Here is a 14,898-nt window from a genome sequence, read left to right on the forward strand (position 1 = left end):
AACAAACAAACCGTTCCCTTCCCAAAACCCTCCATCCTCACCTTCCCCGGGCCGGGCCCCGAGCTCGGGGAGGATGCTGCTCTGCCGCGGCGTGTCGGTGACTGGGTGTGTTGCAGGTGCCGGCGGCCGGAGGGACGGACACCATGAGGGAGGCGGAGGTGCGGCGGCTCCTGGGCGCCAACCTGCTCCGCGCCCTGGCCGTCGTCCTGTCCACCGTGCTCCCCACCTTCCTCCTCGACGGGTTCAGCCTCCTGGGAACGCACCTGACGTGGATCTGTGTTTGTTCTCTTTGTGTTGCTACCCTTAATATAGTCTTGCACTTAGTCCTTAAACCAAATCAGTCTCCTAAGAGACGTTCCTTTGCTCACAAGGTAAGTTTTTTTCTTAATTCTTATGTTGTTACCAGACAAACAGAGTCCCCTTCTGAAATTCTCTGAAATAATCAAATGAGAAAGAAGACAATTTTTTGATGGTGAATTCTCGTTTTCCGTTAGTGAGTTGAGTGTAGCACCTTTTGGAACAAATTTTTCAGTATTTTCATGATGTTAAACGTTGTCTGCCTGTAAATAACCCGTTCAGGTGAGTGATTCTATGCATTCCTGTTTCTCGTCAATGCAATGTTGTTTGTAGTCCAAAGAATTTGCAATGTGGCAAAACCTGGCAAAATTAAATGGCACAGGACTAATTTTTTAGCCCAGGCCTGGCCTGCCTCACCTTCTAGATAAGTGGATATACCAGGAAAAAATGTCATCACAGGTTTCTCATGTGTGGTTTTAAGTCTGTAATAACTTTAAAAGCAAAAAAAAAAAAAAAAAATCCGGAAAACGCATAAAAAAGATACTATGCTACATTTGAACGATTTAAAATAATCACATGTAAAAGTAATAAAATGGCTGTGTTTCCTTGTATGATGAAATTTGCATACAGAAGAATCTAAAGAATCTTTTTATAGTTAAAATTTGCAACGGGGAGCATTAAAGGTGTGAATCCCATGAAATACTTTTGAACAGAGTGACTTTGGAACTTGCCCAGCAGTGGGGAATACCCCAGAGTTTTGAAGTCAGGTGGATCGTCTTGTGCTTGCTGAGCCAGGCAAGATGTAGTGCTCTGAGGTGGTTCTTTTAACATTTAAGGAATTGTCCCTGCCAGCATATTTTTCTATGCAAAGCTTCTGTCTAGTTTTGTTGACTGAGGAGGATGTGAAATACACAAAACCGTGATGGAAAGCAAGTGTTCTAAGTATCTGTGATTTAAAAATGAAGCACACTTCATGTTCTAGGTGAGATTCCATCCCAGGAAATAAATATAGAAAGGAATAAATGTAGAAAAATAAGGGTTCAAGGAAAGTTATGGATTTTGCATTGGTGACCTGATCAGAACAGACCTAACCAGAACTGTTGTTATCAAGTGTTTTTGCTTCTACATGATATAGTGAGTACCCAGAAACTGTTGTTTAAGTTAATAGAAAATCACGTGTTGTGCAGACTTACAGAAAGTTATGGATATTTCTCAAATATAGTCAGAATTTAAGATGCCCAGTTCAAAGTGTAGTTTTTTAGTTAATGTAATTTTATTTCTCTCTGTAGCAGACTTTTTAATATTGTATGTTTTCTTGCTTTTAATTTTTTTTTTCACTTTTTGTGGGGGTTGCCTTTTAATTAATGGATTTGACAGTCACATGTAAGACAGAAGTGTAAAAATATCCAATAAAATTACTTCTGGTTATCTTGTAATTTCTGGTTATAGTTTTTGTATGTTTGCCCTGTTTAATGAGGTGCATGAAAAAGAAAATGTAGGTGGAGTGTGATATTTTTAAAAATTAATTATTTAAAGTATTAATATATGGAAAACTCTTGAAATATGCCATGCTATTATATTGTGCTGCAGCTGAAATTAATTAGAGTACAGTGCTGTTGATAATATATAGACTCTGTGTGTTACTTATGCTCTGTTTTGAAGCATTATTCTGATATTTCATTGCTCTTTTTTAGATATCCAGATTTCTAAAATGCTGTATATACTTTTTCATGTCTTGCATACTGTTTCATGCGATTATTGTTCTTTATGGAGCACCTCTCATAGAGTAAGTCAGAAGACCCTCTCTTTCTCTAAACATTCTAAGGGGCAGCTCTCCTTGCAGGTGTTGGTATAAGTACCTGTGTATTTTCTGGTACACTGGAAGTTAAGGGATAAGTTCCTAGCTGGGGGAAGAAGGGTGGCTGTTGTAGCTTTCTCTTGGTTTTGGGTTGGTTTTTGTTTGTTTGTTTTCTTGTTCAGTTGGTGTTTTTTGGAAGCCAGCTCTTAAACAAGACTTCTGTAAGTAAAATTTGTAAGACAGTTAAAAACAACTTCTTTTACTTTAATTTTTATGTTAAACATATGGGCACAAACATTTTTTGAAGTTTCATTTAGCCATTTTCCCTGTAAGATTCTAAACCACACATCTTGCATATCTTTAATCCTTTTGATATTAGTGTTTTAACTTCTATGAAAGTTTAAAGAAAGAAGTGTGAAGCAACCTGGATTTTGAGAACTCCACTAAGTTACCGACTACCAATTGTGTAGTTTGGTTTCCTGGTTGCTGTCACAACATCAAACTGCATAAATAAATGGTATAATGAAGTACATATCCAAGCATACTTCAATTTAGAACTAATGATCTATGTAAGATACACCTGTGTTGTTTTTAAAAGCATTACAGGTATCAGGCATTTCAAAAATTTATTACATCTCACTCTTGAGATAACAGCAGAACTCTTTCCAGTTCCTTTACTATTCTACAGAGTAAGAAAAAAGTATTTTAGTCTTCTGTATGAGGTTTAAGAAAGCACACATGCAAAGCACACACAAGTTAGAGAGGCTTTTTTCTTCCTAAATCTTGGAGCTGTTAGAACATCAGCAACCACCTCACTTAATTTTGTAATATTATTTTTCTTTTTGTAGGTTAGTGACTGAGACATTTTTGTTTGCAGTTCTTCTGTCTACATTTACTACTTTACAGTGCTTGTGTTTGCTGGGACCAAACATACAGGCGTGGATACGGGTATTTAGTAAAAATGGGTAAGTTCTAATCTAAAGTTTCTGGCATTTCTCTGACTAGAAATGGGCAGAATTGATGTAAACAATGTATAATGATTTTTTTTGTGAAGAAAAGAAAACTTCCTGAATGATGGGGTTTGTTTTTTTTTATTTTATTTGTGATTACAAACATATGAAAGCTTTTCTGACAAAGTTTTGAAGACACTGATTCAGAAAAATGGCTTTTTATTTTTGGTATTCAGATGCTAAATCTCACTTTATATGTGTTTGAAGGAAGTAAAGATTCCAGCACATACTCTACTGGAGTAAAAACATTGTGCAATCCTATATGATGGTTGTCAAATAAAGGGGAGATCTGACAAAGAGCTGTGCATGGAGAATTTTACAACTTTTAAAATAGGAATAGGAAGCCAAAACAAGCGCTGTTTTAAACTTGGATATAATGTTGAAAATTATGCATGACTTACTGTGTGCTTAAATATGCAATCTTAACCCCTGCTCTTTTTTCCACTTTCAAAGAAAGCTGTTTTCAGGGTCAGAGTTTTCAAGCGTTAATTTTTTCAGGAGTATGTTTAAAGTAAAACAAGCCTTCTAACCACCTTTTTCACCTCCACTGACAGCCATGGCATTAGCATGTATCAAGGATAATGCATTTTTCAGAGGATTACCATTTCTTCTGCCTTTTTGCATTCCATAAATAATAGCATGGTTGACAGACTGGGACACCGAAACATAAAAAGGCTTGAGATTTAATAAGATTTTAGTTTTCATTCCCTTTTAATAGTTTGTGAGTCTTATCTCAAAAGAAATGAAAAGTTGTATTATGCTGCTGACCGGGAATTACTGGAATTACACGGAATTATTTGTGGTTTGTACTCCTTTTGGGAAAGACAAAGGTAGACTAATGCTAATTTCAGGTATTGAAGTTTGGTTTATCTCAGTTCTCAACTTACTGAAAAATATCTTGAGGTCTTCTCAAGTTGTTTATACTTGGGTTTTTTCAGTGGAAGAGTTAAATATACTGTAATAAAAGCAATGATTTGTTAGCCAGAATACATCATTGCTGATTCATTTGGTCATCTTTGAAGGTTTTGCAACTGGAAATAACAGCTGAATTGAAGTAACATGTTTGACAATATCAGTATGTTTTTGTGCCACGTAGATTTTGAATGCCTGTTGATTTCTTTCTTTCCTACTCTAGATCTTAATGCAATTTCAGCACAATCATTGCATAGGAAACAGTTGTCTTGTTTTGACTTTTTTCCTGTGAGGATTTGTTAGTATTTCTTACTAGTGAGCCATGTGACACTATCTGAGTAAAATGTTTATTATTAATCGTGTTTGTTTGCACTTTGAATGAATGTAGACTACAAAGAAATATTGTAACAGGTTTCTTTATGGATTGTAGCAAACTGTTAATTTAAAAATAATCCTGTGTTTTTTCATTTGACCTCATGAAATTGGAACTGGGTCTGGGCATGAGATGAGTGCAGACATCATGTTATTAAAAGGTTGTCTCTAACTTAACCATGTGGAATGAGGTAGAACTGGTTAAATGGAAGAAAAGGATGGTTAGGTAAAATCAACAGAGCTGCCTTCCTTGAAAGCAGAATTTAGGGAATTGAATTGTACTGGAACAGTAAGCTTGAAAGTCTGTTTAAGTGTACAGCTTAGTACAAAAAAAAAAAAGTGTTTTAAAAGTACCTGAGTGCAATTTAGACTTAAGTAACCTTAAGCCTATTTGCATATAGAATGTGTGAGAAATGTCTGTGTATTCTACATTACAAACTCTTCCATTCTTAGTTGGCTCTAAATAGGGCCCTTTTCACTAATTCTGCATTTGAAAAGGGGTGGGCCCACACCAGCATCTCTGGGCTCCTTATTCTGACATCTGGAGTTGTGACTGCTGTCAGTGTCATGGCACTGATCATATACTGACTGTCGTGTGCTGCTGTGAGCAGTTACAGGGAAGTAAAAGCTACAGAAAGGGTTATCAGCATTATTGGCAGTGTGTGGCTGTTATATAAATTGTGTTTCAGCAACTTAGCTGAAATAGCTTCCTGCATAAAAGTCTTTAAGAAACCAGTTTTCAATTGCTCTTTTTTTTTCTTTCTCTTCTTTTGGTGACTTTTTATTTAAAATCACTGCTCTGAGAAATTATGTTGAAATTTCTGCTATAATAGCAATTATAAGGTAAGGTGTCACCAGGGTAGAACAGAGATTTTATTTGGATATTGCCAAAAAATAGTAAAAACCCATGATGTTAGGGCTCCTTCCTGTTTTTGTTATGCCTATTTTATCACTTTGTTTCTGAACTGCATACTCCTACAGACTTGAAATGTCCCTTGTAAATGTAGGCATCATCACACACGAGGCTGCTTAGTATTTAGTCCTGCTGCAGCCAAGAATTCCAAATCTTGCTATGAAGGAGCTATCTCAGTAGACTATTTTATGTCACCTCTTAATTCAAACATAATTTAAGGCTGAACTGAATACATTGTATTATTTAAAAGGGCTAAATAATTACTTTAGGCTTCTAAAGACCTTTCTGCCACTAGTGTTCATTTATAATCTTAAACATTGCTAGTTCTGTCTGTGGGATTATTTTAGTTTAAAATGAAAGAAACCTGGAAAATGCAAAGTTTATAAACATTGCTGCAGTTGTTAGTCTCATGCAAATGAGGAGTTTGTGGTGGTTTAAAGAATACCTTCAAAAGTCCCAATAGGTGTCAGTCATTCCATGAAGAAGAGTGAGTAATGGGAGCGTTGCTTCTTCAGGATAATGCTGGAGAACAAGTCAGGTTGTCTTTGGGTAGCCAGTCCCTGCTGCAGAGGGGTTCAATTAGCAGCTGAAATAGTTGCCAAACTGCCAATGGCTGTTTCTCACTTGGGCACTGTGCCTTGCTAATTCTGTTGCTTTGCCTTTGGACTCAGTCTGATATCTCCATATGGTGCAGCAGTCTCTGGTGAATCTGCCACACACACACAAGATGTCTTGTGACGTATAACGGTACCTCAGTCAGTCCTTGGTGTGTTTTGTTGTCTCTTTTACAGCTTTAAGGCTGTAGTGTCTCTTAAGTCTCTTCCTTGTTCTGCCTAACAGCTCTTTGCTCAGTTATTCAGCTTCTGAAAACAATACAGAAGAATTTTCTGTGTGCAGATTCCTGAACAGTTTTACAGTTACATCAGGACTTTCCTCTTCAAGCAAAAGAATCTCAAACTAGTAGAATTGTGAACTGGTATATTTTAAGTTAAAGGGATCGTGTTATTGTAAAAGAAACAGTTCTGCTCAAAATGTTAACCTTGCTCTGTCAGTACTGTCGTCTGCAAGACTTTTTTTTTTTTTGCAAACACTGAAAAATGTTTGCTTTAAACTTGTGAGCTGTTTGGTCAATAGCAAGTGCAGCAGTGTGTACTCAGAAGTAAAGAAATTATATTCTCTTCAGAACCAAGTGTTCATGTCATGCAACCTAAACAGCACACGCAAAGTTCGGAGTTTACTGTGCATCTAGTCTTCGAGCCATAAAAATGCTCATATTTTTTCCTCTGTTAGCTGAAGCTAAGTGTATGTTTATAATCTGAGATGTAGCAAACTTAAAACTCAGATCTCCTACTGTACTGATTTGGAGCAGTGATTCTAGCCTGGTTCTCCTGTCTTGAAACTGTGCCCTACTGTGTTCTGAATGTCTGTTGCTCCTTTCTTAATTGGTACCAAGTACCCAAATGTTCGTGGCCTGAGCAAAGCAGGGCAGTCAGTTGGTACATTGATGATAGTAAGTGCTCATCTGTTAAAGAGAAATCCAGCTTTTCAAAAACTTTTGAAATCAGTAGTGGCAGAAGGCTATAAACTGAGAACTGAAGTAACTTAATGTGTCTTAAAATGTGTGCCATGACTGGTAGTGTAAGAGTTCTTTAGTGAGCAAAAAATATATCCTGCAGCCAGTGTGCTTGAACTTGGATTCACTGCTACCAAAGGGCTCCAGGGTGCAGTTATATTTACTTCCAATGTTTCTTTTCAGTTGATGGAAACTTGTTTTGAAATATTCTCATAGTGGACTTCTATTTTAAATTTCGAATCGTTGTAGTCATCAAATATGTCTGCACCACAGAGGTCTTTGTGACTGTGCTTGTGCTTTTCTGTACCATCCCACAGTACCCTTTCATGTCTGCCTCTCCCTGCAGTGCACACAGTTATCAAGATAGATTTATTTGCTCAGTCTAGCAGTGTTTGAAGCTCAGTAGGAGTATTTCCAGGTAACATAAATTAGCTTTTGCAGTAAACATCTCAAGAAAAAAAAATCCTGAAAGTGTGGTATAAAAAGATTGTAATCATAGCTAAAATATGCAGCTTAGATTTTACTTCCAGTTTGTATGTTTTAGGAGAAACCTGCATGCTAATTATCAAATATGTGAATTTTTATATCTGTTCATAGCCTCAAAACTTCTGGAAGAAATCCGATTTAACTCTCTGCCATGGTAACTTCTGCTGTTGTTGAAAACTTCTAACATACTTTTACAGAGCTATGTCCATCTGGGAAAGCAGTCTACAGATTACTTCCATGTGCAGTATACTTGGAGCTTGGTTTGGAGCATTTCCTATTCCTCTTGACTGGGATCGGCCTTGGCAGGTTAGTATGTACACCCTTACCATAAATGTACAAAATATTCATTTTCTGGAGCTGCATGCTACACAACGTTGCTCTGAAGCTGTTCAGGTGTACTGCACTTAATCATAAGCTGTTCCTACAGTTATGCCAAACTTTTAAAAATTCATTGGAAACATCTGCGCTTAGGGTGTAAGGAAGTAAAATGCATTATTTTTACTTCCAGTTTAAATAGGTTCTTTATTACATACTTGTGAGTGTCTGTTGCATGCAAGTTTTGTAATGGGATAGAGCTCTAATGATTTGGGTAAGAAGCAGCTAGACAAGCTGGAGGAGAAATGCGAAATGATGAAGATGGCTTCGAGTTTGTCTTCAGTCTAGTAGCTTTTATTGTTCACGGGTAGGGAAAGAAAGATGCTTTTCTGGTGTTTTAGCTCCCTTCTGTCTTCCATAAAAGCACTTAACAGAAAGTATTTTAAATGGATTTAGATTGGGATGTGGAAATGGTGTAGCCAAAGCACTGTACTAAACACTTCTGGTTTCAAAGGAAGGCAAACATTAGTTTTACAGTTGAACAAGGAAAAATGTGAAGCTGGCATTGCAGGTTTTATCTTTATGAATTCAAATGTTTATGCTGTTTTCTTACTATGTTTTTTGGCATGGAGAAATGATTCAATTGAATGTAACTGAAGTCTGCAATTGCCATAAAATGATGGCACTAGTAACAATTTCTTCCTACATGTGCTCAGTGGATGTTTTCTTCTGTCTGGTTACCAAACTCACACTCTCTTAGATAAGTAGTGTCTACCAGGCCTGTTTTTAAGCAGACGGTTTCAGAAGTTTCTTCCAGAAATCAGTGTAACAGGCAGCACACTTTCCTCTGTGATCTTGTAGACACGCTATGGCTTACAGCTGCACTTAAAATTTGTCTTCTCTAAGTAGCTCACAGCCTGCTTTTATGCCATTAGTCTTTCATTGCAGTAGTGTCATTAGACATTATAATTTGTATTTCAAAAATAATAGAGGGGTAGGTTAATATTTTAAGCAAAAAAAAATTCTTTGCTGAAAACACTTGGTTTTATTCTTGCAAGATGTTTCACCATCAGTCTGGCATAGGTATGTGTTGGTACTAATTAATTGTTGACAGACATGAATGTAACCCAAAGAATCAAGAGATTCATTGAAATGCAGTCTCCTATCTTCCTGTCTTCCTTCCAAGTCTTACTCACCTGTCCCGATGAGAGGCAAGCATTTTTTCCTTGCTCAGGATGGGATTTTAAAGTAGCATGTTCATCTGGCAGGTTTTGTTTTATTCCCAAAATCTCAGACTTTGTTAATATGCTGTGTATAAAGCCTTCCACCTTTTATGCCCCAATGATATGAGGAGAACTCAAGGGGCTGTGATTAACAAAACAAAGACACTTATAGCTGAAGACAGATACTTTAGGTATTGAGTTGATTTTTAGCTTTTTGTCCATTCCCACACCTTCCAGTAGCAGGAGACACAAGTTTGATAAAGCTTTGAAAACTTCTTCTGTTTGAAAACTCTTCCAAGTTAATAAAACCCAAACATGACTGAAAATTTAGCACTATAATCTACATTTAAACATTTAAATGATACTGACTCCTCAGAACAGCAAAGCATCTGCAGAAACTTCAGATACCCAAACTTGTCACTGGCTGTTTCTGAGTGTGAATGCTCCCCAGTGCTTTCTGTGTGTCTGCAATTTCCCTTTTCCTTCACCATCTCCACCCTCATTTCTTACATACTCCTGATACCAGAGTTAGTAGGGGAGAGTTTATGACTCTCAAGTTCTATATCAAAGCAATTTTCTTTTGCCTAGATCTACAGCATTTGCTCACTTCTCCATCTTACACCTTGTAGTTTTAAATGGTGGGGTGGGGGAATAAATTTTTTGTTCTATTTTGAGTCTGACCTGCTTGATTATTAATGATGTGGGCAGTTCAGGAGCAGCGACAGAGACGTTTGCTTATCAGTCCTGCAGGCCGCCATTCCAACAGTCTTTGAAAACTGCAGTTTTAAATGCTATTTTTAAAATATCTGCTGTATTAGGGGAGACAAAAGAAGTTCTTGTTAAAATGTAACGTAGTTTGTACAAGTCCAGTTGTTTCAGCAAAGCAACACAGTGAAGTACCAAAATTGTAACAGATCTTCAAGGCAGAAATCAGCCTCTTTAAAATACCTTGTCAAGGATCCTGCTCGCAGCTCTCAGAAGGTTTCAATCACCTATTAATCATGTAATATTTTTTTGTGAATTTGATCTCTTAAATATTGGTCATCAAACCATAGAAGTGGGGGCAGTGTCCCGGCCAGGCATTTTCAGTATTGGCCCAGGAAACACTGCTTCCCAGCTTGCCCAGCTCAGCCAGGCTGAGATACATTGTGAAGCAGGTTCTGGGGAAATACAGCTTCATGCAACAGCTGATGGCTTTTGTCTTTCCATTCCTGCTGAGCAGTATGGATTCAGCAACCCAGATATTGCATGTTGTAGCTGCATGGCTGTCTCAGCAATCTTCAGAACCAAAAGACATTTGTGTTCTTCACAAGTTCACTGGGCACTGGCACAAAGCCCCTTTTCGCAGAGTATTCCTTTTGCTACCTGATGTCAGGTGATTACAGAAACTCATAGTAAATTCTTTCACTGTAACAATAAGAGGAGAGGTGCTTTCTTTGTTGTCTTCAGCCTCAGACAGGAGAAAGAAGAATAATCCTCATAGAAGAGTCTGCTGTTGTTGCAGATCTGTTTTGTTTGGGAAGAAGATCTTAAGTGCTGATTGTCCCTGAGTGACCTAACAACTCATTCACTGAACATAAAAATACCTGCACATAATACAGCTGCAGGATTAATAACATTTTTTTTAATCCCCCCCCCAAATACAAGGACTGCTAGTGTTTTGCATAGAACTTAAGTTTGCATAGAACTGCTTAGAACTCCAGCTGGTATGTTTAAAGGAACCACCTACAGATGAAGTCCCAAGCAAGGTCTGAAAGAAATCACGGAGATCTTAATGTAGACTTAAAAGTAATCAGAACCCAGTCAAAACCAAATTACTTCTAAACATCTGCATGAGTAAAGAATTAAGCTGTCCTGCTTCTGACATCAGCTGTTCCTCATATTAGCCTAAAAGCAGAGAGCTTGAGGATTACAATTTTGGATTTACCCTTTTCCTATCCAAAAATGGACTCGAATGGAACAGCTTAGTCTTTGAACTCAAGGCAAGCTTCTGAGATAAAATGAGGTTTCATTAGTGATTGTTTTCCTTTTTGTATTTTAGCCTTAGTGCTCTAAACATATTTTTTTTAATCTGTATTGGAAGTGGTTCTGTTTAAAAGCAGAAAATGTGGTTTAAATCCTACTACTTGGGGAAGACTGAAGTGGTATTATTTTAGAGAGCAGTGTTAAGGTCTTTAAGCCTGTTTATTGCAAAATCTGCTTCTATGTTTGTATTGATTATAGTTAGTATTTGTGGTGTAACAACATTCAGTGGAAACACAGCTGTGTTGCTGCCTGTAACTTCAGACAATTCATTATTGGCAGACTGTCACAAACAGGTGAAATTGGTACTACAAGACCTGGATGGATCAGCAATAATTGAGAAATATCATGTGATAAAGCCAACCAAAGGGTTGTTGCTGCTGCCCTTGGGCTCTATTGGTAGCCCTGGAATGTCAGAGTTGTCAAAACCACAAAATATCTACCTCATACAGAAATGTGCTGTGAGTTTGGGATGAAAAATGTTATTGCTATTGATTTAGCTTTGTTAGAATATAATATGGGACAAGGTTCACAGAAAAAGTCACTGTCTTGAATTGGCATATTTTTCCACTTAATTGGGATTTGGCACTTAATCAGATCTGGTGTTTACACTGTAGACAGTTCAAGAGTGTCTACAGTTAACTTTTAAATTGACAAATCATTCAGAAAGGGGAGAATGTAAAGCTGCTTCTGTGAAGTCTGGTTTGTTCATAGAAATAGCTTCAGATGAAAATGGTCTGTAGTCACTCACCTAAAGCAAACAAGAGGTTGGAGGGAGTACTGAGAATGCTGCAACCTCAGTTGAGTATTAAATAAAGCTGTCTGCACTGTTCTATACTTGTCTGAATTGCCACACTCATACATAGGACAGTTCTGCTGTTACTTTGCTGTTTTGTGTTCTTCAAGGAAATAGCAACATTGGTTTCATTTTTTGCTAATCTGTTTGCCTGCCCTTGGCAGTCTGGTTTGGGTCTAGCATATTTTCCTGCAAACTTAACAGAAGAACTGCAGAATTACCTGGTAGTCATTGGTTTACATTGGTTGAGATGTATCAGTAGAAGCTGAGAAGTCTTTTGTACTATTATTACCTGGATCTTACCTGGTCAGAAATCAGATGTCAGCATCCTACGTATCCTTCACTAGAATTTGTTTTTACTTCAAAGTACTTCAGGGTTCTGTGGAGTAAACCTGATGGTGACTTTCATAATGAGAGTTCCAATTCACATGCTAACGACTAAAGCCCAAATGCTACTTCATCCTGACTTATTTACAAACCAAAGGAAACATATTGCTGCTTTGTACATACATCCTGTGACACGCAACAAAACTGAGATTAATACAGATGTCTCAGAAAATCTTCACTTTATTTTCCATGTTTATGTTTGAAAAATATTGCATACAGGGGATATTCAGACTAGTGTGCCTCTCTACCCTTAAAAATAATAATGTTAATTGCATTTTTTAAAGCATACAACAACTTCTACACTAAGTAAATATTACTTAACAGGAACAGAATATTGTTTCAGAAATAAACTAACATTAATTATCTGAATAATGTTTGAGAATGGAAATGAAAAATATATAAAGCATTTTTGTTAGAAGTATAAAATATATTGCTGAAAGTCAGCTTGTGTCCTGTGAGTCATTTTATTTTTCATTATTCTGTTTTTGTTCTTAAAGCAACTTTTAAGCCTGCTGTGTATGTTACTCCTCTACTAGCTTTAAGAAAAATTTTGTAACTATGCAAAACAGTTGGTCAGGGAGGCCTAGTCTGTTGTTATTCCTGGTTTTAAGTCTGTTAATTCAGCCTATCTCAGAGGAAGGTAAAGATAATTGCCTTACAGGAATGCAGGTTAGGTGCTACAGTAGTTACATTTCTGTATTAAAAACAAAAAAAAGCAAAACAACAAACTTTCCAGGATTTGTTCTGCCAGGCATGTTTCTGTTAGACTGGTAGACTAATTTTGCCAGTGTTTTAAGATTCTTATTTTTCAGCAATTTTTAAAACAGTTTGCAACACTTAATTGTGGTGATTTAAATAAGGCTGTTCTAGACAATTTATGGAGTTGTACATCTGTCTCCTGGTCCCTCTAGGCCTCTGAAGCACAATGGGTGTGTAAGGGTTACAGTTAGCTAGGATAGTTCTAGGGAAAAAATAGAAAATAACTTCCTTTGTTACAGTTGCCTAGTTTTTCGGGATTGCCTGTTTCAAGCTGATGGTGTACTTTTAATAACCACATGTGATCAGGATCCTGCTTCACTTGTCACTGAGAAGTGGAACCTTAAAACACACCACCACTGAAACGGAAGGGGACAGATGACATAGGAGGTACACATCCTTTCTCTACTCAGCCTGAGGAAATTGGTTGCAGAACAGCATGGTATAGTTAAAGACCACAACTTTATCAGCACACTTTATATGTGGTGGAACTGTTATTCCAGACACAGCCTTTGCCACTGACAACAACTGGATTTAGCTCACTGGGGAGTTCCTGGGTTTATTGCATGTTTTGATAACAGACTTTTAAATCATGTCTCTGCATTTGTTGTGTGCACACCCTCCCATACATCTGGGGGTTTTTTGCAGCATAATTTTGCTCTGTAGTACCTGTTACTAGTGGTAAAAAGTGACTTTGAAACAATATTCTGCATACAGCGTTATCATTAGGTAAAAATAAAATTGCTATGTTCCTACTTCATAATGGATACTGCAAACATAATAGGTAGTGCTGATACAGCTCACCTGAGTTGACTGACTGCCATGAAATTTAGACAATATGACTATAAATATTAGCCTTAGATACCTCTCAGACATTTACAGCCTGAAAAGTAATCCGGAGAATCTTGGGTACAGTTCTTGGTGCTTACTCAAGTAAGCTGAAATGGGACTATTAAACTTTCACTCTACTTTGACAGCTCAGAGAGTTTCCTTCTTGTATTCCTTTTTGGATGTGCTATCTGCTGTGAAAGTTTTGATATAAGAGAAGTTGCTTAATGTGAGAAGAAGGGATAATATGCAGCTGGAGTTGTTTTAAACAGAGGTAGAAGCTTGCTCCACTTCAGTGTGGTTATCATTGTTTATTTAATAATGTGTTTTCTCAATGTAAACCTTAATGGTGAGATCAAAGGTAGTTATGCTTGCTGTAACTTTAGAACACAAATCCATGAAACCAACTCCTAGTTACAAATGCCATCCTGAAAAAAAAAACCTCACACTTTCTTCTTGGTGTGTGCTTGTCAACACACACATTCTGTACAATGTGATAAGACACTTGTAGTTAACATGTGCATGCAACCAAAATAGATTAAAGGCATGTACTGAAGTTTTTAAGACAGTACAGACTAAACAATCAGGAATTTAAGGCATGTTAGAAACAGGGAGGGAAAATAATTGTGCTCGTTTATTCAGTTTTAAAATGAAACAAAAATCACTACATAGCCTTCTAATTGACAGTCAGAAATGAGTCTATTGAAACAGTAAGCGTACAAAAAATCGTGTTTAGGAATATGAGAAAAACACTCTTAAGTTTACTAAAAAGAAAAGTAAGTACAGTAGATTGCCCCACTGTATTTGCATTTGTAAAATGAAAGTTCCAGCAGGCAGTTGCTTACTTCATGGTATCTTTAAAAACTGTGTTGCTCCTCTGGTCTATAAGAATCTGGCCTTTATGTCCTTATCAATGTCTAGGTAATTCCCTTGCATGGGATGCAAGACTCATAATAGACGACAAAACTGTCATGCAGTCAGAATTCTGGTTTAGCTAGCTACATGCACAGTCCAGCAGAGCTAGATACCTTGCTGAGATCCTGCACCATGCTCTGCTTTCCATGCAATATGCTAAGCATTCTCACATCATAGAATCTTAGGTGTTCTAAAGAGCGCTGAGGAAAACTAGCTCATTTGTGTCCTGAAAGGTTGGCAATTCCTATTTTGAGTCATTATGCTTAAAATGAGTTCTAATATATACTAAAAACCT

At 37.1% G+C, this 14,898-nt stretch overlaps 1 protein-coding gene across 1 annotated transcript in view; it reads left to right on the top strand.

Annotated features, from left to right (window-relative positions):
• Positions 1–14,898, top strand: part of PIGF (phosphatidylinositol glycan anchor biosynthesis class F) — a 20,838-nt gene continuing 5,940 nt past the window's right edge. The window contains exons 1-4 of the mRNA XM_083856241.1: positions 1–371; positions 1,992–2,083; positions 2,944–3,060; positions 7,559–7,667. Coding sequence (XP_083712367.1) covers positions 144–371; positions 1,992–2,083; positions 2,944–3,060; positions 7,559–7,667 — 546 coding nt within the window. The 5' untranslated portion in view covers positions 1–143. The remainder of the gene's footprint in view (positions 372–1,991; positions 2,084–2,943; positions 3,061–7,558; positions 7,668–14,898) is intronic.

The sequence above is a fragment of the Zosterops lateralis genome, assembly GCF_965231275.1.
Source record: "Zosterops lateralis genome assembly, chromosome: 3".
Taxonomy (NCBI): Eukaryota; Metazoa; Chordata; class Aves; order Passeriformes; family Zosteropidae; genus Zosterops; species Zosterops lateralis.